This window comes from Ananas comosus, linkage group 5 (genome assembly GCF_001540865.1).
Source record: "Ananas comosus cultivar F153 linkage group 5, ASM154086v1, whole genome shotgun sequence".
NCBI classification, from domain to species: Eukaryota; Viridiplantae; Streptophyta; class Magnoliopsida; order Poales; family Bromeliaceae; genus Ananas; species Ananas comosus.
In genome coordinates this window covers 2,685,890-2,710,239 of record NC_033625.1, presented here as the reverse complement: position 1 = coordinate 2,710,239, position 24,350 = coordinate 2,685,890, and the positions used below count along the sequence as shown (strand labels likewise).

The following is a 24,350-nucleotide window of genomic DNA, read 5'->3' as shown; positions in this document are numbered from 1 at the left end:
TGAAGTTAGTAAAGGAAATAGAAATTCGGAACAAAGCAGCTTCTCGCTATTTTAGCGAAAAAAGAAAACAATTTACGCGGTGAGCTATTTTTGAAGAAAAACTTCAATTTTGAATGGTACTCAAAATAAATAAATGAATTTAGAGAAGAAGAGGAAAATGATGATGGTGATGATGACAATAGTTCAGAAAGAGGCAGCATTTCATTTTCAATTCTGATAAAAAAAAGTTGTGATTATATTGCACTAAGCTATCTGAAGTTCATAGCTACAGCTACACCATTAACATGTTGCATTTTAAATCCCCCGCCTACCTGTCCGTTGCGAGAAATTCTAATACATCATACAATCAAATTTTTACAGTAAAGATAACATGAGGAATTTACTGAGTAGGCCCACTTTTGAGCTGTGGCAGTTTCAGGAGCATTTTCTTGGTCTTCTTCGTGGAACAGTTGGATAAGATGGAATTCAACGCCGAAACGGCCTCTACGATGTGCTCCCCTTTGTTCAACATTACACAGCTAGATCTGCAGATTGAACATTTATCCTTTCAGATTGTCTCGCCAAATGTATGCGACTCAAAATGAAACTAAGGGTGCGTTTGATTCGCGCTATCTTTTAAAGATTCCTAGTAATCCAATGGGAATAAAAAAATATGACGGTATTTGGCTAAACGCGCTAAGTAATCTAGTTGGTAATATTGGATTCACTTGGGAATAAGATTCACCCCAAAGTACTAATCTCATTCCCTTGAGGGAGGGTGGGTATCCTCATATTAATGGATTGGGGTAATCATAATATATCTAATATCTTTCTTTCTTCCTACCCGCCGGCTAACTGATATTATTTTTCTTTACACTCTAACCTTATATCTCTCTCTAAACTTATTTTTCTCTCTAAAATTCAACTTTTTTTCTCTCTCTAAACTAAGCTTTCTCTCTCTCTCTCTTTCTAAAATTTCAACTCTCTCACTCTTTCTAATTTCGATTATATTTTTCTTTCTATTTTTTTTTATTATGCTCTCACTCTCTCTAACTTATATTCTCTCTTCCTTTTTTCTAAAAAGATGTTAAAACTTTTGGTAACATTATCTAAAATTAATTAAATTAATTAATTAATTAATTGTATATTTTTTGTAATATTAAATAACATGGCTAATTAATATTACCGTGCGAACCAAACACAGGAATTCCACATTCTTAGTAATAGGATTAATAGAAATAAGATTCTCGGATATCTTTTATTCCTACTAATCTTTTATAATGCGAACCAAACGCGCCATAAAGTCTAAGCTGTCGTGTGTTCTTCATCATGATGCCATTTGAAAATTCCATTTTTCACGTTGGTTTCTACCCTTGAAGGCTTTAATACAAATCAGTTCTTAAAGCTGAAAGCCTGAAACTCAATCCAATCTTAACAACTTAGTCCTGGAAATTTGTTTTACATAACAACTAAATCCTTTCATTAGTCCTCCATTTGCGAAAAAAAAAAGACCGTGTTTTGATGATGTACGAGTTTTCTGAGGTTCTGTTTTACCGGTTATGCTGAAATGGTGTTTGTTTTAGGTGGCAGAGTAATAGAAGTTCTTAATTGTTAAACGGGATGAGCATTAGGAGTAATTGATTCAAATCAAAACTCTGTTGGCGTAATTAAAAAAGGTACATAGTTTACCTACTCAACATACCTTATGCCGCTGGCCATATCCGTGATCTCAGCTCTTGTAGGAAAGCCAAATTTTATAAGCGATTCCAATACCTGAGTTGCCCATATAACTGGAATATTAGCAGCTCTACATAGCTCCATTATATCTTCCTGTATGTTCGCCATCTCACTCCACCCACACTCCACCATGAGATCACCTCTAGCAATCATAACCCCCAGCGGATTGGAAAATCGCATAGCCTGAAATAGTAAGTGAGGCAGATTCTCGAAGGCTTCTCTAGTTTCTATCTTCAGTACGACACCGAGTCTCAAAAGCTTTCTTCTTTCTAGTTCATGTTGAACAGTGATCAAATCGTTGACATCTCGAAGAAACGACAATCCCACCATGTCGGCATGAGTTGCAACGAAATCAAGATCTGTAAAATCCTTTTCGGTTAGCCCTTTGAACTGAACTTCACTTTCTGGAATGTTAATCGATTTACCCGACCCAAGTCTTGAACCAAGTGGATTGGCACGAGTAATTGAGACGGTGATCTCATTGGCATTCTTTTCTTGTACTTTACCCCAAATTTTACCATCGTCGAATGCGATTGGCTCGCCAACTTTAACCGCATTGAATATATGATCAGAGGAACAAGTAATCCATGCTGAATCAAATTTTACAGTAGCCAATCCCTCCGTAGGCAAGCAAGACTTTCTAAATACAGTAAGCAGATCTCCAGTATTAAGCATAATAAATGGCTCGCTAGTCGGCATTTTCACTACTCTTCCAACTGAAGTTTTCCTATTCTTCTTCTTCAAATAGAGTTTTGTGCCTAATTTAACAAAAGCAGTCCTCGAACATTCTCCTACGAAACCACAGTTCGCTGTATTTACATGTTCCATCATACGAACTTTGATTGATCTCTTATTTCCTCTAGCATCAATAAGAGTTAGTGTATCACCTACCTCGATATCCTTAAATAGTTCTCTCTCAACACAAAGAATCGCATCCATTGATAGATGAGGAGGAAGAGGAGTACTTGCGGAATAACATATCCAAATAAGCGAGGGGGATATCATCTCTCCATAATCATTCAACTTCGGAGTTATTTTCATTATGCTTGCTTCCTTCGTCACGCGGCCGGTCCTAAGCTTCGGGCCGGCTAGATCCATGAGAATGCGACATGGTTCCTTGAGCATCTGAGAGCTGTTTTTCGTCATTGTAATAATCTCTTTCCAAACTGTCGGGTCATCGTGCGCACAATTTATTCGTATAATGTCTGCTCCTGCCTTGAGAAGATCCGTGACAAGTGCTTCATTGGATAGAGCTTCTCTCCCAACAGTTACCATAATGTGACATTTCTTTTCCTCCTGCGGCGGACCAAGTAGTGCCACTTCATGAGAAGAAATTGATGTGCTCATGGAGGTAACAGAGTCGACATCAAAATCCAGAGTGTTCTTTTCGCCGCTGTTATTCTCAGATAACATATTCTCTAACAGGGGAATGCTAAGATTAATATGAGCAAGAATAGAAGAATTGAAGCTTTCGGTATTTGGAAGGCCCATAGAAGAGAGTTCTTCTTTAAGTTTTTCATCATCAAGGCACAGTAATGCCAAATAATGAGTCAATTTTTTGGCACTCGCCAAGTATACCCTGTAATTTTGAATAGAAATTAGCATAAATCTCGAAAGTCAGAACAGTATAAAGAGATATTAAATTAGAAACACAACGAAAAGTTGCTTTTTTATGAATTTTAGCAAATTGGACAGTTGTTTTCATTTTAGCATGTTTACCAATCTTTCAACTTTTAGGACCAAACTGCTCCCCCACTGCAAGACCACATTGTGCGATCTGAACTAAGGGTATGTTGTTCTATAACTGATTGATAGTTGAAAATTTTGCATTCATCATGGAAAATGTCCATCGATCATTCGAAAGTGTTGGCGCGTTGGTCATTAAAGTTGAAAGGTGAGCTAAAAGTTAAAAAGAGTAGTTTCCCAAGACATTTTTGCTAAAATACCGGCAAATTAATAGACCCACCTGTGACATAACTTCAGCTGAGAAGCATTCCACTGTTCCGATGCTAGTAACCGCAATTGAACATCCTTTAACTTCTCAATAAGATTAAGGAGATGATTCTCCGGATAATTAGAAGGACCTTTCTTATGAAATGAGGCGTCTTCCGGTTCACATCCGGATTTGCCTGATCTAATGGACGCGATTTCAGGCCGTAGATTGCCGGAGAAACTCTGACGAAAACCGTTTATTGAACTGTGGTGGGCAAAAACTCTCCAGGCATCGCTTGAAGGCACGCAATTTAAATGCAATTTAGCATGAAAACCATGGTATTTTCTCTCATTTTGCTGCGGCAGTAAAGGATGTTGTATCGATTGATCTCTGAATCCAGAGGCTGCTGAGTAAAGTCGGTACGGCGATGAGAAGTGCCCATTTAGTTTCAACAAATACATATCTGATCTGTTGCGAGTCCCCAGTTCCCTGGAATAAGAAGATTAACTCAATTTTCTTGTTTCTTTTTATCTGTTTTGTGAGAGAAAATATTTAAAAAAAAAATGCACGCAGCCCCTCTTGTGTTTAACATAACCATACATCATCAAAGTGATCTTATAGCAAGATAACATTACCAAAAAGAAAAAGCAAAGAAAAATCATTCAATAGCATGTTATAATAAGGCGCAACTCAAAATTTCTTGTTCATACAACTTTTGCCTAACTAAATAGCTCTACGTAAACAGCACTTTTTGAAGACGAAGTTATAATCAGGCAAACAAACCCCCTACAGCTACAGCATTACAAAATTACAGTTTTAATAATATTTAATACTAGAAAAACACTAAAAAAAAAAGGAAAAAAAAACTACAGCTCCAACCCAATTAAAAGGAACAATCACAAACATTAAGTTTGAAGTAATTAGAAGAAGAAGAAGAAGAAGGGAAAGCAGGCACCTTTGGACTTTGGAGAAGGGGGAGAGGCAGGAGAGTGAACACAAGAAGCACTCCAAAAGTGCTGCCTGGAGAAGCAGAAAGAGTTCTTAGGTGAGTGAAGTGCATTGTAGTAATTGAGATCTGGAAGGTTTTCCTGCGCAAAAACAAGTAAAACATGGATGCATGAAATGCCCACATCATTTCCCTGATTCCCCCTCCCCATACTCAGTTACAGTACACACCACTTATCCCCTCCACTCTCTCTCTCATGCACATTCCTAGCATAAGTACAGATAACATTGCTCTTTATTATAAAAATTATTATATAAAACAAAAAATTAATAAGGCATATTATAGCAACTGAATAAAACTGGCATATTATTGCCATATCAGTATATCACTTTGCTGACAGCAGAATTATTTTTCTATATTTATCTCTATATTAAAGTTTGGTAACATGAATGAAAATTCATAAATTTGGAGATCAATGATGTGACTTATCTTGAAGATATATGCTGTCAATGAATTACATTATCCTTTAACTGCAATTTAGTGCGAAAAGCAAATATAAAAATCAAATATGAAGGCGGAAAAAGTTTTTTTTCTTTTCGGAGAAAATGATAGGCTTGCTACCAGCTTCACTCATAGCGAATATGAATTAAATTACAAAAGTGAGGCAACTGGCCCCCGAAAATTAAAAACATCCCGAAAAGAAAAAAAAAAACCATGATGGGTACCTACAATAGAAACCTATTATAATGTACCAAAAACAAGCTGAGGTAATTTATGACTGTCCACCAAAAAAATCCTCTCATTACTTCGCTAGCAACTTGGCCCTATTGACTGCTGCCAACGGCTCAGTGTTAATCCCTCTGCAAATAAAATTGTTTCTTTATGTCCATATAACCCACCAGCAAACTACAAGTAAATGTGTACTCGTCGCCTTTTTCCAAATAAGATCTTCCCAAGTCTAAAGCTTCGAACAATGCTTCTTGTATACCTACGGACTAAATACAAATCTTATATCTCATCTATTCAAAGGTCACTGTTTTTTTCACAAATCTTGTCAAAAAAATATTTAAACACTTAAAGTCTAAAATGAATGGGATGTAAAATTTACACAATTATATAGGTGTCTATGTAGCATGTATGCTGGGACTAACAGCAAAGGTTTGATTTTTTTGGAAGTTCTCTTGGAAATTTCGCTGAACATATTCTCTCAACTATATAAGACAAGCTTCTCAACAAGATGCAAGGCCATAAAATGCCCTTTTTTTTTTTAATGCCAATAAACAAATTCCCAAAATTTGATATACACAAATAATTTACAACTCAGGTCCATGATATCTGTAATGAACAATTTACGCAAAGATTTCTGCGTATCTCACCAGTAATCTCCACAAGAACACTCCCCGTTGCGGATCCGATGAAACCTATTAGTATCTCTTACAATAATTTCCCGACCAGTTGCCTTTGAGATGTACTTGATTGCATTGTGACAATCTCCACAGAAGCGCAGGTTTTTGAATATCCTTATCGGTTGCGCGGCTGAAGTGGATATAATGCCGAAGGCCACCGCTATTTTCTCACTGTGTTGAGAAAGGTAGTGCTCCTTAAGCTCATCCTCTACATCATGAAGTACATAGTTTGTATCTGGAGCATAACCCATTACCTTTATTTTACATAGCAGTTCATCTAACTCTTCATAGATTTCTCTAGCCTGAGGATGTGAAGTATCACTGGCATGAAATTGATGGATTTTGTTCTTAATCTCCACCCAACTCAATCCAGCCTCTTTACTTAAGTTCTTGTCTTTCATTCCGCTTCTTAATTCAGCAACATCTTTCCACTTGCCAGCTTTTGCGTACAAATTCGAGAGCAAGACATAGGCAGCTGGGTCTTGCGGTTCGAGCTTTAAGATGTTCTTAGCAGCTATTTCTCCAACCTTAATGTTTCCGTGAACTCTAGAAGCACCAAGTAGCGTCCTCCAAACCAAAGCATCCGCTTTGAGCGGCATCGAATTGATGAATTCAATAGCTTCTTCTAAATGGCCTGCTCGCCCTAATAGATCGGCCATGCAAGCATAGTGCTCCATCTTTGGAACAACTCCGTGATTTCTTTCCATGGAATTGAAGTATTCCCACCCTTCATTAATTCGACCTACATGGCTACAAGCAGATAGAACAGCAATGAAGGTGACCTCATTTGGCTTAGCCCCACTCGAGACCATGTCATGAAATAATTTGACCGCTTGATCGGCATAACCATGTTTAGCAAAGCCCGTGATCATAGAAGTCCATGTGATCACATTTGGCTCATCCATTTCATCGAAAACTTGGCACGCATCATCTAAGTTTCCACACCTAGAATACATGGATATAAGAGAATTACAAATGCCCCTATTTGACCTGAAACCCGCTTTCAGTAATTGCGCATGCAACTGCTTGCCTTTGCTTAACAATCCCACACTTGCTGCAGCACTTAGGAGACTGGCAAATGTGAATGAGCTTAGTCCAATATCCATACTCTGTATGTTACTAAGGAACTCATATGCTTCATCGGAACTGGAATTCTTCACCATGCCGTCGATGATTGTATTGTAAGAGATCATATTCTTTTCGAATAGAAGATCAAAAGCCTTGCGAGCATCTTCAATCCTGCCTGATTGTGAATATAACGAGACCAAGGAGTTTCCTACGAAATTAACTGACGCCAACCCTAGTTTAGTGACATGGGCATGGATTTGCTCACCCAGATAGTGATCACATAGATTTGCACATGCTTTCAGAATGCTCGAGTATGTGAATTGGTTCGGCCTAACTCTTCCGTCCACCATCTCCGAAAAGAGCTTGATGGCTTCGATTTCTTGGCCCCCACATTGTACATATCCTGATATAACTGCGGTCCAGGACATCACATTGTGTTCGGGCATTCCATGGAACACTCTCCTCGAATCATTCATTGAACCTCCTACCGAACATTTTGCGTACATATCAACAAGACTACACCCAACACAGGTATCAGAAGCCAACCCAGTTCGAATAGCCAGAGAATGCAACTGTTTCCCCAAGCTAAGGGATTCCAATTCGGTGCACGCAGAGATTACACTGCTTACAGTAAACTGATCGGGCTCGAACCTATCAAATATCATATCCAAAAACAATCGAATCGCCTCCTCGCAGCAGCCGTTCTGTCCATATCGTGTGATCATCAGAGTCCAAACAACGGCGTTTCTCTCGCACAATCCGTCGAACACCTTACGGGCGGAGAACAAATCATGGGTCTTCGCAAACATGTCGATCAGAGCACACCCTACAGATACGTCGGTCCCGAAAAATCCCATTTTGATCACAAACCCAAGAACAAGTCTCCCAACAAAAACATACTCTTCATTCAAGCATGCCTGGATCAACCCACAGAAGGTGTACTCATTCGGGGTAAAACCCGACTCGAGCATTTCGCGGAACAGCTCTATAGCCGTTCGTTCCATCCGGTTTTGTGCGGCGGAGGTGATCATGGTGGTCCAGGAGACCAGGTCTCTTCGGCTACCCATTTCGTCGAACAGGGAGAGGGCGACGTCCCAATCGCCGCATTTGGAGTAGAGGGAGAGGAGGGAGTTAGCGGCAACGGCGTCGGGGGCGAGGCCCGAGGCGAGGAGGCGGCGGTGGACGCGGCGGCCGACGGCGAGGTCGCGGCGGCGGGCGCAGGCGTGGAGGAGGGCGGAGTAGGCGACGAGGTCGGCGGCGCCGCCGAGGAGGTCGAGGGCGGAGAGGGCGTCGGAGAGGCGGCCGGTGTCGGCGAGGCGGAGGAGGCGGCGCTTGAGAGGGGCGTGGGGAGGAGGTAGGGTTTCGGCGGGGAGGTTTTGGCGGGAAGGGTGGGGAGGGAGAGCGGAGGGGGAGGGGGTGGGGAGGAGTTTGGCGGGAAGGGATAAGGCGGCGGGAAACATTGCAGCGTTTGGTGATTAGCAAGGGGAGCACTTTTTTCTTTTTCTTTTTTTTTTTCTTATATATGGTTAGAAAATGGGAGGAGAGGAAAAATTATTCTAACAATTCATTACGTAGTTTTTATTATGGAAATTTTTTTTTTTTTTTGAGAGAGCGAGAAATGTAATTTTTATTTTTTTATAAATAAATTTAGTTAAAAAAGTAAATTAATTAGGATTGAAACTTAGAATCTCAGTTATTAACCATTATGTATTTTGCTGCTTAAGCTAAGCATGGCCGATATGGAACTATTTCTATAATCTTACTTTTACACTTTTTTTTCTTTTGATATATTTTTAGCTAATTAAAGTTAGATGGTACTCAATACTAAATATGATTTTTTAGTTATTTGTTGGTAGACTCTTTTTCTTTTCTTTTTTTTACTGGACTTTGAATATCTAATTTATTTTTAATTTTCTGTGAGAACGACAAATATGATATATATAGCTAGCCATTGTCATGATAACAGCTCAAATAAGTACAAATGCTTAGAACACTAATCGATCATTAATCACGATCGATTGCAATAATTAGTCATGATACCCTAGCTAACAATTAATCACTATACTAACTCTCTCTTTTTCACTCTCGTGATGATTGGTTGCAACTTGCAATGCAACGGACTCTTTCTCAGGCTACACTTCATCTGGAAATTGAATAGTTTCAAGGTGGTGTTATAATCCTGCACCGAGAAGCAAACATAGGCGCGTGTACGTGAGACGCACGGATGTTAATTTGTTTCAAAAGATGTTTGTTTGCTGGCGAAAATTTTCTAACCTGCTGCAGTCGACGCCCGGAGCAATGGTGACGTTGACGGCGACCCCGCAGAGGCGTGGGAGGACCGCGGCGCGACGGACGTCGATCATCGGGAAGCGAGGCGCGACGCTCCTGAGGCAGTTGCAGACGATCTCGCGGTCGCCGTCGGTCGCCACCGTCTGGTTCAGCGCCGCGACTCCGCCACAGCATGGCCCGAACGGCGCCCACACCCGGCCAGCCAAGTACGGCACGCATGGGCTGACCATCTGCGCCACCTCGCTGCACGGTGGCGGCGCCGCGATGGCCCGGGACGCGGCCGCGGAAACCAATATGAAGCCGAGGATTATGTGGGCCATTAAGTTTTGAGTTGGAAACTTTAATTAGTGAGTGATTTTTACGGGAATTAAGCAATTAAAAGCCCTAAAAGTTACATTAATAAGGTGTGAGATAGGTTGGAAACTGGAAAGAGAGGCAGTGATCGCGTCAAAATTCGTGAACATGGGGCGTTAGATCGGCTGAAACGCATGAGGGGCTTCACTTCAAACATATGATCATCCACACATGCATATGATATACTTCCCGTATTCGTACTAATACGAATTATATATAATTCAGAAGTTAAATTATAGGTATAGATGTAGAATATAAAGGAAAATAATAAACACAAAACTAAAACATTTTATTCATACATGATTGAACTCTATCTAATGTTAACTAACTAGCATAAATTTTCTCTCAAACTAAATCTTGTTAGAAGTTTGAATATTTACGATTTCAACAGATATTACATTGTTCTTCTACTAAACATTTTTATGGATCTTCACATATGCAAAACTAAACATGATTGAACTCTGTCTAATTGGTTGATTATTACAATTCAGAGCAGGGTTTGAAATTCTTTACAAATTAAATTCTTTTAAAATTACTGGTCTAGCTTACATATATATCTTTTAATCTTTGTTGTCATAATTAGCATTATTATGTATAAGTTTCTCAAACTTATATGCTTTATTTAAAAATTTATGAATTAATTTTATCATTATATGTCTCTTATAATCGGTTATATAAAATCTTAGATGTAATGATTCAGCCATCATATGCAACTTAATTTTGTGTAAATATTTTTTGAAAGCCGTTTATAAACTGTATATGCTACTTTTATAAAAAATTATGTACAAAACTGCATAAATAATCTGTTGAAAAATAGTCTAACATTATTATAACCTCTAGAATGCTATTTAGATTAAATATTACCTATGTACCTCATAAAGAGCAATTACATGTATGATAGTAAAAAGAGCGTTACAGTTGTAGCTCTCTAAAAATTATATTTAAATTATATATTTATATAAATACTTTATAAAATATGTTTAGATACATATATTCTATTTGAAAAAAGTCTCACACTTATTGCCCTATAAAAATTGCTATTTGAATCTGCTCTTTTTAATATATATTATATTCAACGTTTACCTATGTATTTTGCTGAAAATTTTGAACTTTTATACTAACGGCCTAGAAAAAATTGCTACATGAATTTCTTGTTTTGTTTTTACATGCAAATTTTAAGTATTTGTCGAATGTGGATTAGGTGTTTACATAAATATAGAACATAAAAATATAAGGGGCAATTGCTTATATACCCCTGAAAATTTCTCACTTTCTAATTTATGTCTAATATTGAAAATACTTTTTTTACGTTCAAACATATTTCAAATATTTCTCTAGAGTTAAATTCTGTTACTGAACTGTTAGCAATAGTTGTTATTTGTATGAAATTACTATTAATTTTACCATTTCAAATATATCAATCCTTCTATCATCACCGACTTTTCTTATTTGCCCTTAAATTAGGGGCATAAAAAGTATCTTGATTTTTTATCTTTTCAAATATACCCTTCTATCGATCATCACCAACATTTCTTATTTGCCCTTAAATTAAGAGTAAAAGAGACATTTTAATTTTTTTTTAACTCTAATAGATTTTTAACTCACATTTAACTCAAGTTAATTTAACGGGTGGTAACTGTAGTGGTATTTTGGAATAATGTAGGAACATATGAGGAGCATATTAGAAAGAAAAAAAGAGAGATAAATTAATAAGATATTTTTAAAGTTTTAAGGGACATATAGTCAATTATCCCAAAATATAAGTTTTATTTGTACAATTTTACAAAATTAGTTATCATGAGTTATATATTTCTGAGAGATAAAATAATACAATCATTTTTGTAAATTTCATCTCTCCGCTGCAAAGCGTGAGTTTGCCGCTTGTTAGATCACAATGACACTTGCCTAATTCTTTATTGTTTTTTAGATTGCAAAGTTTGATTATTTCCTCTAAAGAGTCATATAATTGGCGCAAACAAAACTATAAATCGTGAATATTTCCTCTAAAGAGTCATATAATTGGCACATTTTTCGTCACGTAATTAAGATGTTTACGCACATTTTAATTTCATCTAATAGCTAAACGACCTAGAGGAATACTATGTATGATGATACAAATTCTAAATTTGAAACGCACATTTTTCGTCACGTAAGATGTTTACGCATCTAATAGCTAAACGCCCTAGAGTTTCACACACTTATTTCCAAATTTAGGTCGCATTATTCAATCTTTGCTAGCTTTCTCATTGTCCTCTTGCATTAGTGCTCTTCAATATTCGTGCAATAGCGATTTAATCCTAAGTTTTCGAACCGGTCAAAAAAAAAGAAAAGGAAAATAAACAACTGCGAATTATAACAATTTATTTCGTTTAACTATTAGCTAGATGCGATGTGATTAAACATCTTACGTGATGAAAAATGTGCGCATCAAATTTAGATAAAACAAAACGATCATGTCGTAAATTTCATCTGTCCGCCGCAAAGTGCGAATTCGCTGCTAGTCAGATCATAATGACACTCATCTAATTCTTTATTGTTTTTCAGGTGGCAAAGTTTGAATATTTTCTCTAGAAAATCATATTATCTTTGTGTTGGCACTAGCTCTACCGCAAACCAAACTATTGGAATTTTAATTTACACACTTATTTCCAAGTTTATTGGTCAAATTATTCCTTTGTCATTGTCCTCATGCATTAACGTTCTTCATTTTTCGGGCGATAGCAATTTAATCCTAAGTTTTCCGGTCAAAAAATAGAAAATAAACGAATGTGGACACTCTACGTGACGAAAAATAATGTGTGTTTCAAATTTAGAATTTGTATCATCAGACATATTATTCCTCCTTTAATTCTTTTTTTGGTCTCTTAACTAGGGTGCCACATGTTTTACATATGGCTTCCAAAATGATGCGTGACATACACATGGATTTGACCGTAAGTTTTAACAAGCGAAAGGATCCGTACTTGTAACTTGATTTTGAAGTTTATCAAACTAAAAGACCCTTTAATAACAACGTTTTGATTTATAGGACCTACACCTTTTCTTAGTACTAAATTGATTAAATTATTATAAATATAATTTTGGCACCACGTCGAGATACTTTAGCACCAAATTTTTATTATCATTATTANTTTAATTTGAATCCATAAATTTAATTTAAGTTTTAAATAAAATTTGAATAAAACTTTATATAAATTAAAATTTAATCCGAATAAGTACCCATTCCGTCCGGATTCAACTTTCAATCCGGCCTCCTAGGTCGGATTGAAAAAAGAGGTGATTGGGGGATTCTCATTTCACTCGGGAATCGAAATAGGAATGGAACTCCCGCGTACCAAACACCCACAAACAGATTTATCTATTCTGATTTCGATTCCAAGGTGAAAAAGAAGCGAACCAAACACGCCCTGTATATGCTACTTTTATAAAAAATTATGTATAAAACTGCATAAATAATCTGTTGAAAAATAGTCTAACATTATTATAACCTCTAGAATGCTATTTAGATTAAATATTACCTATGTACCTCATAAAGAGCAATTACATGTATGATAGTAAAAAGAGCGTTACAGTTGTAGCTCTCTAAAAATTATATTTAAATTAGATATTTATATAAATACTTTATAAAATATGTTTAGATATATATATTCTATTTGAAAAAAGTCTCACACTTATTGCCCTATAAAAATTGCTATTTGAATCTGCTCTTTTTAATATATATTATATTCAACGTTTACCTATGTATTTTGCTGAAAAATTTGAACTTTTGTACTTACGGCCTAGAAAAAATTGCTACATGAATTTCTTGTTTTGTTTTCACATGCAAATTTTAAGTATTTGTCCAATGTGGATTAATTAGGTGTTTACATAAATATGGAACATAAAAATATAAGGGGCAATTGCTTATATACTTCTGAAAAATTTTGACTTTCTAATTTGTCTAATATTGAAAATATTTTTTTTATGTTCCAACCTATTTCAAATATATCTCTAGAGTTAAATTCTGTTACTGAACTGTTAGCAATAGTTGTTATTTGTATGAAATTATTATTTTACCATTTCAAATATATCAATTTTTCTATCATCACCGACTTTTTTTATTTGCCCTTAAATTAGGGGCACAAAAAATATTTTGATTTTTGAGCTTTCAAATATACCCTTCTACCATCACCAACATTTCCTATTTGCCTTTAATTTAAGAGCAAAAGAGGTATTTTAATTTTTTTAACTCTAATAGATTTTTAACTCACATTTAACTCAAGTTAACTTAACGGATGATAACTGTAGTGGTATTTTGGAATAATGTAGGAACATATGAGGAGTATATTAGAAAGAAAAAAAGAGAGATAAATTAATAAGATATTTTTAAAGTTTTGAGGGACATATAGTCAATTATCCCAAAATATAAGCTTTATTTGTACAATTTTACAAAATTAGTTATCATGAGTTATATATTTCTGAGAGATAAAATAATACAATCATTTTTGTAAATTTCATCTCTCCACTGCAAAGCGTGAGTTTGCCGCTAGTTAGATCACAATGACACTTGCCTAATTCTTTATTGTTTTTTAGATTGCAAAGTTTGATTATTTCCTCTAAAGAGTCATATAATTGGCGCAAACAAAACTATAAATCGTGAATATTTCCTCTAAAGAGTCGTATAATTGGCACATTTTTCGTCACGTAATTAAGATGTTTACGCACATTTTAATTTCATCTAATAGCTAAATGACCTAGAGGAATACTATGTATGATGATACAAATTCTAAATTTGAAACGCACATTTTTCGTCACGTAAGATGTTTACGCATCTAATAGCTAAACGCCCTAGAGTTTCACACACTTATTTCCAAATTTAGGTCGCATTATTCAATCTTTGCTAGCTTTCTCATTGTCCTCTTGCATTAGTGGTCTTCAATATTCGTGCAATAGCGATTTAATCCTAAGTTTTCGAACCGGTCAAAAAAAAAGAAAAGGAAAATAAACAACTGCGAATTATAACAATTTATTTCGTTTAACTATTAGCTAGATGCGACGTGATTAAACATCTTACGTGATGAAAAATGTGCGCATCAAATTTAGATAAAACAAAACGATCATGTCGTAAATTTCATCTGTCCGCCGCAAAGTACGAATTCGCTGCTAGTGAGATCATAATGACACTCGTCTAATTCTTTGTTGTTTTTCAGGTGGCAAAGTTTGAATATTTTCTCTAGGGAATCATATTATCTTTGTGTTGGCACTAGCTCTACCGCAAACCAAACTATTGGAATTTTAATTTACACACTTATTTCCAAGTTTATTGGTCAAATTATTCCTTTGTCATTGTCCTCATGCATTAACGTTCTTCATTATTCGGGCGATAGCAATTTAATCCTAAGTTTTCCGGTCAAAAAATAGAAAATAAACGAATGTGGACCCTCTAGGTACTTAAACATCTTACGTGATGAAAAATAATGTGTGTTTCAAATTTAGAATTTGTATCATCATACATATTATTCCTCCTTTCATTTTTTGGTCTCTTAACTAGGGTACCACATGTTTTACATATGGCTTCCAAAATGATGCGTGACATACACATGGATTTGACTGTAAGTTTTAGCAAGCGAAAGGATTCGTACTTGTAACTTGATTTTGAAGTTTATCAAACTAAAAGACCCTTTAATAACAACATTTTGATTTAAAGGACCTACACTTTTTCTTAGTACTAAATTGATTAAATTATTATAAATATAATTTTGGCACCACGCCGAGATACTTTAGCACCAAATTTTTATTATCATTATTAATTATTACAATATTAATGTTGAAGCTCTCATTATATATATAATTGTATGTATATTGCTGTATACTACTATGAGAGTTTAGTGTGTATATTAATAATTTTAAATTATATTATAAATAATAATATTATATACTATATATATATATATATATATATATATATATTGCAAAGCTTATCCAAATTTCTCCGACTTTGCGTCATGCTTGTGTCATGCTTACATCTATCCAAGGATTGAGTCAAACATGTTTAAACGCTAATTGAAGATTACGCATTAATTCAATTTCTTCAAGCATATTTGATAGCTAATTAGGTATCAAATAGGGGTGATTGTGTTAAGTGGTCCCTATATATATGTATGGTCTCTTTCAAATGTCACGTAGTTGGATTAGCATTGATCCAATTAAAGTTGCCAATAAGACACTTTCAACAATAGATTTGCCAAATTAAGATGGTCATTGTGACCTCATCACGAATAGATGGCGATACTTATTATTCTCTTTGCTTTTATAAGGACCACTTCCGTGACGATTCTGATCGAGATCGTCAAATGTACTGTCCATACAGTAATAACAAAAATACAAATTGCAAGAACTTGTTATGAAATGCGGATTGAACGTAGCGAATGAGTTTGTTGGGTTCAAAGTAGAACCATGGTATCTGACACAGATGTGAGCAATTGATTCTTCTAAAAACTAAAGCCGATACAATAATATATACGCATTTATATAGCTCTACGAGGAGTCCATGTGCCCCGGGCTAAGCTCAATTTATTTGAAGAGTTCAAACACCAATATCTCCAGCAAAGTTGGACAGGGACATGATGAGTCCTGTAGTGAGTAGTGACAGGGAACATCCGAATCCATTTAGTCCAAAACATCTTGCGTCGTTCACTATTCTTCCAACCACATCGACACAATGCATATGAAATGAAATAGTCCCACATTGTTAGGCTGCGATAGCACACCGAATTCACACACCGTAACACGAAAACAATATTTTCCACATGATTTTCGAGAATATTTCCGACCCCTTTGATTTTCATCAATTACGTCGCCGCAAAGGACCAATCGTCCCCAACACAAGCGACAAAAGATTTGATAGTTGGTACGTGTGATCTCAAGTTTGAAATTTAATTGCTTCATTTATTTAAAAAAAAAAAAACGAAACAGATAGCATGTTATATTTTTCAAAAAAAAAAAAAGTGCTTTGCTAAAGAATTAAATTCAAGGCATTTATGAACTGATCATAGAGCCCAATTATGCGGGATTATGTGGAGTGTGATTAGTAGTATAATTAGTGTGAGTGTTCTCGTGTTGAGCCAGGCTAATGTTGGGGTGGTGGATTGGCTCGTAGTGTGCGTGTGGGTTCGCAATGTTCGCCTTAGCATGTGAAAGTTGGTACGTCTAAGCGTGTTCACGTGCACCTAGATCTACAACTATAGATATGTGTAGATTAGGTGTGATTTTTTGTCCTCTAATAATATTGTTGCTTAAAGTGACTTATAATGACGTGTTTAATTGTGCAACAGTTGATTGCCGATCAAGGATTCTGTTTTACCAAATTTTATTTGATTTATCAAATAAGTGGTCTACTCTATCGTNATATATATATGATTTATTTCAATTAAATTGCACTATGGAATTAATTTCAAGGTAGTAGAGTAAATTCTATATATAAAGTCATGGATTAACGAAAAAGATATTGAATATAAGAAATATATTCTTTGATAACTTAATCGTTTGAAAAAACCAGTTATTTTACATCATCTTTTAACATAGCCTCAGAGAAAAAAGTGAAGGAAAATTTATGAGATTATTTTCTGTCATACTTTTAGTATTATTAATTTTTTCACATTTGATTTAAGTCCGCAACAACGCGAAACATTTTGCAAAGAACAGCATATATATCATGCGCAAAGTGTCCTTTTGATTTGTTAATAACAACTAATTGTATACCAGTGACTGTTAGTTGGTTTCTTACTGTGGTGTTAAATTTTATAGATTCTTTTCATTCATACGTGTATGTGGTATTGGAACCCAAACACCAAATCCCACGGCCCCACCACGTGCCTCATTGTCTATAGATTGAATGTCCCTCTTAAATACACCACCCCCTCACCCCCTAACGCTTCTACTACTAACTCAGCCATAGAAATAAATAGAAACCTCCCCCACTCCCCAAGATTACACACAACACCTCCCAAAAACCAAGTTTAATCCTCCGAAGTCCTTTAGATGGGCAACTGCATGGGCCTGTGCAAACAAAAGAGAGAGAACAACCAAGTTATGAACGTGGAGGAAGGATTATATGGCGGCAACGGCAACGGCAACGGCGGCAGCAACGGCGGCGAAAAGGAGGGTGGTGGTGGTGGTTTTAAGGTTAAGGTGCTGTTAACAAGAGGGGAGCTTGAGAGGCTTTTGGTGGAGGTGAAGAAGGGGGAGAGGAGGCTTGAGGAAGTGCTTTTGGAGATGGGTGAGGAGAGGGAGAGAGAGATAATTGTTGCTAAGTGGAAAAGCACTCACCATCAGGAGGGGTGGAAACCAACTTTGGAGAGCATTGTGGAGTGCCCTGAGGCCTCAGAATTTTGATCAAGTAAATTACAAGCCCATTTAATTAGTTAATTTATGAGATTACCCTCCAATTCTCTCTCTCTCTCTCTCTCTATATATATATATATATGTATTGTTGTTTGTTTGGTGTTACCTTTGTTTTTTGGTTTCTTTAGACTATTATTAATTTCTCTCTTTTTTAAAAAATTTAATTATTGATTTCCTTATAGAGGAAGTGAATTGTCAGGAACTTCTTTGTAAATAGGAGCTTCAATCATAAGGGTGTGTAAGACCTCTAATTAATCCTACTACTATGTCTCAAAATAGGGATTAGCTGGACATGTGGCTTAATTAATTATGTGTTCTCTTATAATTTTGTGTAATTACACTCTTTTTTTTTTTGGAATCAGTGGGAGCCTGGTCCTTTTCTAATTATGCTTCTTTGATTTATACTTTCCACAAGGTTAATTTTTGCTGCATATTTTTCTAAAGTTGAAGTGGAAAGAGAGGTAGTATTGTGTGATTTTGACTCCCATGTGTAGCTGTTGCATATATTTCTTCTTCTTTTTTTTTTAATGATGACTGTGGGGGGTGACATTTTTGTTGTTTTTTTTAATGTCACATGGCTTGATATCTATAAAATTGATGTGCGTATGAACAAATTAATTATTGTTACTCAAAAAAAGAAAGGAGAAAAAAAGTACACAATTAGAGGTCGGATGCTTCTAAATTTAACATTGTGGAAAAATGGTAAAAAATCGATCTAAGCTTTAAAGAATGTCATAGAACCAGAAACATCACATAGTTCAAATTTATGCTCCACACAGTGATATGTCCGTCATATGTTTAAATTTATGCACCACATAGTTCAAATTTAAATTTGAACTATGGGGGTTCAAATTTAAACATACGATGAGGGTTAAAAAATCGCTCGAGGCATCACATTGTATATACTCCACACAGTAGCCCAGATCGTTTGTTGACATTTGCTTTAAGCTGTTACTTGAAAAATCGATCTAACAGAAAACCTTTTAACCCCCATCTTATGTTTCACAAATAAGCCTTAATGTTCTTAATGAGTAACCCACACGATGGATATGACGTTATTTTCAACTTAGAAACTTTTGGAATTGAAAAAAAAAATCTTAAAATTGACTTTAATATCATACTATAAAAAAAAATCAATCTAAAAGATAGCGACCAAAATAGTCCGAATATCATGGAGCATTAAATTAGCCTAACATAAGGTTTGAGTTGGAGGTGACCAAGTAGGTTAGGTTCTCCCAAAGGTTAGGGACTAAACTAATTATCAAGTGACTCTAATCACACACAATTCAATTCTCATGTACTGGGTAATACACTATGGATTAATGGAGAATTTAAAGCAACAATAAGCTCAAACTTAATTTATTGGTCCCCTTTGGAAGCACTGGACCAAGCTTGGAGATTGCTTTAAGAAACTTTTTAATTTTAAGGGGCTTCCTTATAAAACAAAACATTATTTGAGGTGTGAATGGGGCCTCCCATGTGCCAAACTTTTGCTTCTACATTGGAAGAGGATCTCACATGCAAGGTTAACCTAAAAGCTATGCACCAAAAACTTGTACTTTTTGGTGCAATAATTGCAGCAAAGGTTAAGCACTTTTAAGCTTAGCTAGAACCAAAGATATTGGAGTACATCTCATCAAGTAACTTTACATCAATGTAAATGTTACTTTGCATGTGGCATTATTTGTGCACTCTTATGAGTCTTAAATGTCAATTTGAAGTGGCTTGGTATACACAAGGTTGATATGCATAACAGCATAATGTAAGTAACACCTACTGCTGTACTGTTGCTGATATATGATGTTGCATGTGGATACTTTTCATAGTTTGATTACTGAGAGAAGCTACCAAAGTGCTGTTTGTTTTCTGGTGATCATGATTGCTAAATTTAGACTACTAACAGTCTCCTAGTAGTAGCTTTAAAGACTAATTCAGACACTAACCAAAAACTACGATATTAACGGTATAAAAAATAATTATTTGTTTCTGAAAGATTGAACTGATAGAAATAGAACGGCATTTTGAGATCTCACACATTAGTTGAAGCTTGAAAATTAATTGAAACTTCTCATTATCAAATAACCTTTTCTTTTTTCTTTTTTTTTTTTTGAGAAAACAGGGATATACCCTATTTGTACAGCACAAAAAAGTTACAAAAGCACCTAATAGCGGCTGGCGACCGCCTGTAACGATAAGAGTTAGCAAAGTAGCAAAACACACCAACGGAAGTCAAACTACACCCGAACACAATGATACAGAAAAGAGTCGAATTTGATCAGAAAATTCAATCCCGTCCTCCTGAGGGCACCGATGTCCATAGATGAACCAAGCTATGTACTCTATTTGTCGTCTCATCCGCTCGGGTAGATCGGTCTTCGAATATGCGCCTATAGATCGGTCTTCAAATAACCTTTTCTAATGTTGGAGCATACTTTAAAACTTTTCATAATTCTTCTATTGATCTTATAAACGACCTCGTAAAGAATGTATTATCTCTACTTTAACAATGGAGAGTGTTTTGAAATCTATCCCCACACTTTATATTTTTTGCGTTGACATCTCCTATATCTCCTTTATCTTTAAATTTTTCGATGTTAAAATTTTAGATAGTTAATTAATTAGGGGATTTTATTAAATTAAATAGCTGTAATATTATTTACTGGCGCGGCTATCAATTGTTGAGGAAACCTACAATTTCATTCTTCAAAAGTGATTAATCTCTATCTCTCTCAAAAAAAAAAAAAAAGTGATTAATCTCTTAAATTCAACGGAAGCGTCATTAAGTCGAATAAAATCTCCAAATAATCAAGAGCGCGTTTAATACTGAAGACGGGATTAATGCTTTTGGCGAAAAGGTGTTTGTAACATAAAATTATATTTCTCCGTTTTCTAAGGAGACCGTAGAAATTCTTTTAGAAAATAAAATAAAATACTTTTTTCATCATATTTTCTTTCTGTTGAGTAACACACTCTGTTCAGTACATCAAACAGGGCCTGAACAGAATCATTCAAATAAATAAAAAAAAAGATTGAAGAGATTTTAGAATATTTCGTTAAAAAAAAATAAAGTTGAGGGGTCAATTTTAAAAAGTCCAAAAATTAAGGGTTCTGCATATGTAATCGGACTAGGATCGAATGGGGGCGTGTCAAGGACCCGGTTCATCCGAGACAAACACGGGCCTCATGAAAACCAACCAAGCCCATATAGGGTTCACAAATCCCGGCCCAGCCCATATTACACTCCCGTAGTCGAAAACTCGAAATTTGAAGGTGTTCGACCTTTTCCCCATTCGTTCGAAGCCACAGAGAGAGAGAGAGAGAGAGAGAGAGAGAGATGAAGCGAATCCCTCGGATCAAGTTCCCGCAGAGGCATCCCAATCCCTCAGGTTCGATTCCATTCAATTACCCCTTTTTTTGTTTTATTTTCTAGCTTAAATTTCCACTTTTTCTTTTTTAATTTAGGGTTTGGTTGCGTCTTGTGGAATCTAACCCTTTTTTTTTCAGCACCCGCTCCCTCTTCGGATCAAACTACGTTCTCCTTGTCGCAATTGGGTGAGCGTTCGACAAATTTATTGTCTTTAATTTTGCTTTTTATTTATTTATTTTTTCTGTTTAATTTTCGTTATTAAATTTCTAGCATTTCATAATATACCGTGTTTAATCGGGATATAAACTTCCCTGATGTCATTGGAGCTTTATACGATAGCTTTAGTTTAAAATGGATTTATGGGGAAAAAATAAAGATATTATAGAAAATATTAGTGTCCAGCTGATTATTTGCAATTTGTACATCTAGAGGTTTATTTGATCACCCAAAAAAAAAAAAAAAAAGCAACTCTTTTTTGCTTTGTTTATTTGAAGAAATTGTTGTTCTGCATATGGCCGATGGCGATGGTGCTTCAAAAGTTAAGCAACAATAAGAAGGATGGAGAAGGCCATTCACGGCGCATCTAATCATATAGAATTTGAGTTTAAGATTTTTGATATCAATCTCCGTGGTTAGTTTGCTTGCTATTTCTGTTCCTATTTTATACTTAGCTGTTGAAGTTTTTGAACCTTTTAATCCTTAATTTCTTCAAACTATTAAAACGAGTTCATCAAATTTGGGATGTATTGCATTTTCTTTTGAGTAAATATGCTTTTCAAATTTTACATAATGAGGAGTTTTTTGGCCATAAATGCTAAATTGCTCACACAAGTCTTTTACACAGGATCTAAGTCCCAGCCAAACGAACCTTCATCATCTTCTGGCGCTCGGAGTTACAGGTTCCGATCTGATGTTCCTGCCCCGCCTTCCAACGTTGCTGTAGGTGGGAAGGCTTCGCTCCTCCCAAAACGCACCCCACTGTCTGAAGAAGAGATTGAGGCTATTATGGTATGTGAAATATAGCTTCGGCGCCTTTTAACTTATTCAATACTTAATTATCATACATGATATAGTAGAGTTGCTTACCCCTCTAACATTCAACTTTTCTGTCCCTAGTTCTGAGATGTTGTTCAGTTTTCATTTGCTTCTACTTGGCTGACTTCTTAGCTTGAATATGATCTCTCCATTTTCTGCCCATTGGAGCTTGAGAGACTGTTGAGGGCATAATTTCTTTGGTCTAACTTAAAACTTCTAGGGCTGCATAATCTTTTCGAAGAATGGGGCCTCGCCGTGTTTATGAAATTTACTCTGCTATAGTAATAAAATAAGATTATCCGAAGCATTTGCAAGTTCGTAAAATGCCAAAACAAAAGTTTTTGTATGTGCTAATAATGATTTATTAATAATGATTTATTTTTTTTCACCCTCTCATTTAATTGTTTCCTTTTCTGAATGGCACAGCTATTTGTGGTATGTTGATTTGTACATTGCAGTTGTGAAAACAAATGCCTTTGACAGGATCTTTGAGGTCAAATTTAATCTGTTAGGTGCTATCTAGTACTTCTGATGACATTGCTTTTATAAGGAAAGCAGTAAGAGAAAAAAAGGTTGATTAGACATGCGTCTGGCAAATTTTGATTCAGATTTCATACTCAATGATTCAATTGTAATAATTTAGTTCTTAAGTTTTTTTTTTTTTTTTCTTTTTTTTTGTGTATGAAGCCTGCCCTTTTGTCCATTACATGTTTCCTATGTTAAAAAGAAACTCTGCATTCTAAGTTGAACATGAAATTTAAGGACGAAATTGAAATGGAAGCACAACTTCGGGTTAAAGTGAAATTCTAAGGATCAATTTAACATGGATGGCAAGCTCTTAGGACTAACTTTATACAATTGAAACTTCGAGAACGAAATTGAAAATTTTGTATTTAAACCTTTAACAAAGTTCTGAACAATATCCCTAACTAGAGAACTCTTACATGTGACAACTAGTATTAGGCTCTTTGATGGGCCTTTGCGTGTTTAGTGTTTTACTAATGGATCGTGTGTTCTTCTTGCAGCTGGGTGGTTCTTTTTGATGCAAGAGTCGATGTCGTTGCAGCTGGGTGGATGGTCACTCCGCCAAAATTAGCAGAGCAAGTTATGAGAATAATTCTTGTAGAAGTATGATGATAACTAGTCATTGTTGCTTCAAATTCATCAGTAGAAGCAAGAGTCGGTGTCGTTGTAAAACTATTCGCAGAACTCTTGTATATTAATGTTGATCAATTTGGTCATTGACTTATTGTCACTTGCTTTTCGGTATGATTGTAATGATTTAAATGCCAATTAATAAGTGGGATTGGTGTTGCACTCTGATGGTTGAACAAATAAGTTTAATTTTTGATCAAGCCAATTAACTAATCCTTTCATTTCATGCGAACTTAGCATAATTATCCCTTCGTATAGCTGGTGGGAGTTGTTGTATTAAAAGAAATGATTTGTTGTGTACATTTACTTCAATTATATACTTGTATCCTATCCATCACTAGCTCCATAAATCTCCAATTACCACACGGTGTAAGCAACTGCATACACTCTCGACGCCGCTCTCAACTTGCAGAGACTAACTTGAGAAACAAATTGCATCAGACTCAATTCAAACACTGCCGCGGCCAACAGCATCTTCAGGCGTCGGCACCTTCACCGCTATCTGCTGCATGCAGCGCCACAAACGGGGAACCACAGACGCCAGCGCCACCGCCGATCGTGGCGTCCAGGAGAGCAGGCCATTCTGCGTCGAGAATTCCCAGCGGCCGAACAGCACCCACAGCTTCCACTCTTTCTCCCGCGACGCCGCTCCTGCAGCTGAATCAATCCCCATTCTGGAGAACAACCGCCGCAAAACGT

At 35.9% G+C, this 24,350-nt stretch overlaps 5 protein-coding genes across 5 annotated transcripts; 2 read left to right on the top strand and 3 right to left on the bottom strand.

Annotated features, from left to right (window-relative positions):
- On the bottom strand, positions 212 to 4,783 carry LOC109710080 (plastidial pyruvate kinase 4, chloroplastic). The gene is made up of 4 exons (XM_020232499.1): positions 4,605 to 4,783; positions 3,683 to 4,138; positions 1,682 to 3,295; positions 212 to 524 (listed from the first exon to the last, which is right to left on the bottom strand). The coding sequence occupies exons 2-4, from the start codon at positions 4,108 to 4,110 to the stop codon at positions 380 to 382; spliced, it is 2,187 nt and encodes a 728-aa protein (XP_020088088.1). The 5' UTR covers positions 4,111 to 4,138; positions 4,605 to 4,783; the 3' UTR covers positions 212 to 379.
- LOC109709876 (pentatricopeptide repeat-containing protein At3g49170, chloroplastic-like) lies at positions 5,825 to 8,557 on the bottom strand. The gene has a single exon (XM_020232243.1). It carries the CDS (start codon positions 8,527 to 8,529, stop codon positions 5,968 to 5,970), a length of 2,562 nt encoding a protein of 853 aa, XP_020087832.1. The 5' UTR covers positions 8,530 to 8,557; the 3' UTR covers positions 5,825 to 5,967.
- LOC109710270 (non-specific lipid-transfer protein A-like) lies at positions 9,230 to 9,678 on the bottom strand. The gene is made up of 2 exons (XM_020232780.1): positions 9,344 to 9,678; positions 9,230 to 9,248 (listed from the first exon to the last, which is right to left on the bottom strand). The coding sequence occupies exons 1-2, from the start codon at positions 9,676 to 9,678 to the stop codon at positions 9,230 to 9,232; spliced, it is 354 nt and encodes a 117-aa protein (XP_020088369.1).
- LOC109710016 lies at positions 17,621 to 18,452 on the top strand. Its single transcript, XM_020232429.1, has one exon. The coding sequence runs from the start codon at positions 17,732 to 17,734 to the stop codon at positions 18,083 to 18,085; it is 354 nt and encodes a 117-aa protein (XP_020088018.1). The 5' UTR covers positions 17,621 to 17,731; the 3' UTR covers positions 18,086 to 18,452.
- Positions 21,328 to 23,872, top strand: LOC109709915. The gene is made up of 4 exons (XM_020232292.1): positions 21,328 to 21,480; positions 21,599 to 21,646; positions 22,306 to 22,469; positions 23,522 to 23,872. The coding sequence occupies exons 1-4, from the start codon at positions 21,429 to 21,431 to the stop codon at positions 23,537 to 23,539; spliced, it is 282 nt and encodes a 93-aa protein (XP_020087881.1). The 5' UTR covers positions 21,328 to 21,428; the 3' UTR covers positions 23,540 to 23,872.

Coding starts and splice junctions, on each gene's coding strand:
- LOC109709876 (XM_020232243.1), bottom strand. CDS start 8,529: ATGTTTCCCGCCGCCTTATCCCTTCCCGCCAAACTCCTCCCCACCCCC.
- LOC109710016 (XM_020232429.1), top strand. CDS start 17,732: ATGGGCAACTGCATGGGCCTGTGCAAACAAAAGAGAGAGAACAACCAA.
- LOC109710270 (XM_020232780.1), bottom strand. CDS start 9,678: ATGGCCCACATAATCCTCGGCTTCATATTGGTTTCCGCGGCCGCGTCC.
- LOC109710080 (XM_020232499.1), bottom strand. CDS start 4,110: ATGTATTTGTTGAAACTAAATGGGCACTTCTCATCGCCGTACCGACTT. Junction 3,296..3,682: donor CAGCTGAAGTTATGTCACAG/GTGGGTCTATTA, acceptor TCAAAATTACAG/GGTATACTTGGCGAGTGCCA. Junction 525..1,681: donor GATATGGCCAGCGGCATAAG/GTATGTTGAGTA, acceptor TTCAATCTGCAG/ATCTAGCTGTGTAATGTTGA.
- LOC109709915 (XM_020232292.1), top strand. CDS start 21,429: ATGAAGCGAATCCCTCGGATCAAGTTCCCGCAGAGGCATCCCAATCCC. Junction 21,481..21,598: donor GAGGCATCCCAATCCCTCAG/GTTCGATTCCAT, acceptor TTTTTTTTTCAG/CACCCGCTCCCTCTTCGGAT. Junction 21,647..22,305: donor GTTCTCCTTGTCGCAATTGG/GTGAGCGTTCGA, acceptor TCTTTTACACAG/GATCTAAGTCCCAGCCAAAC.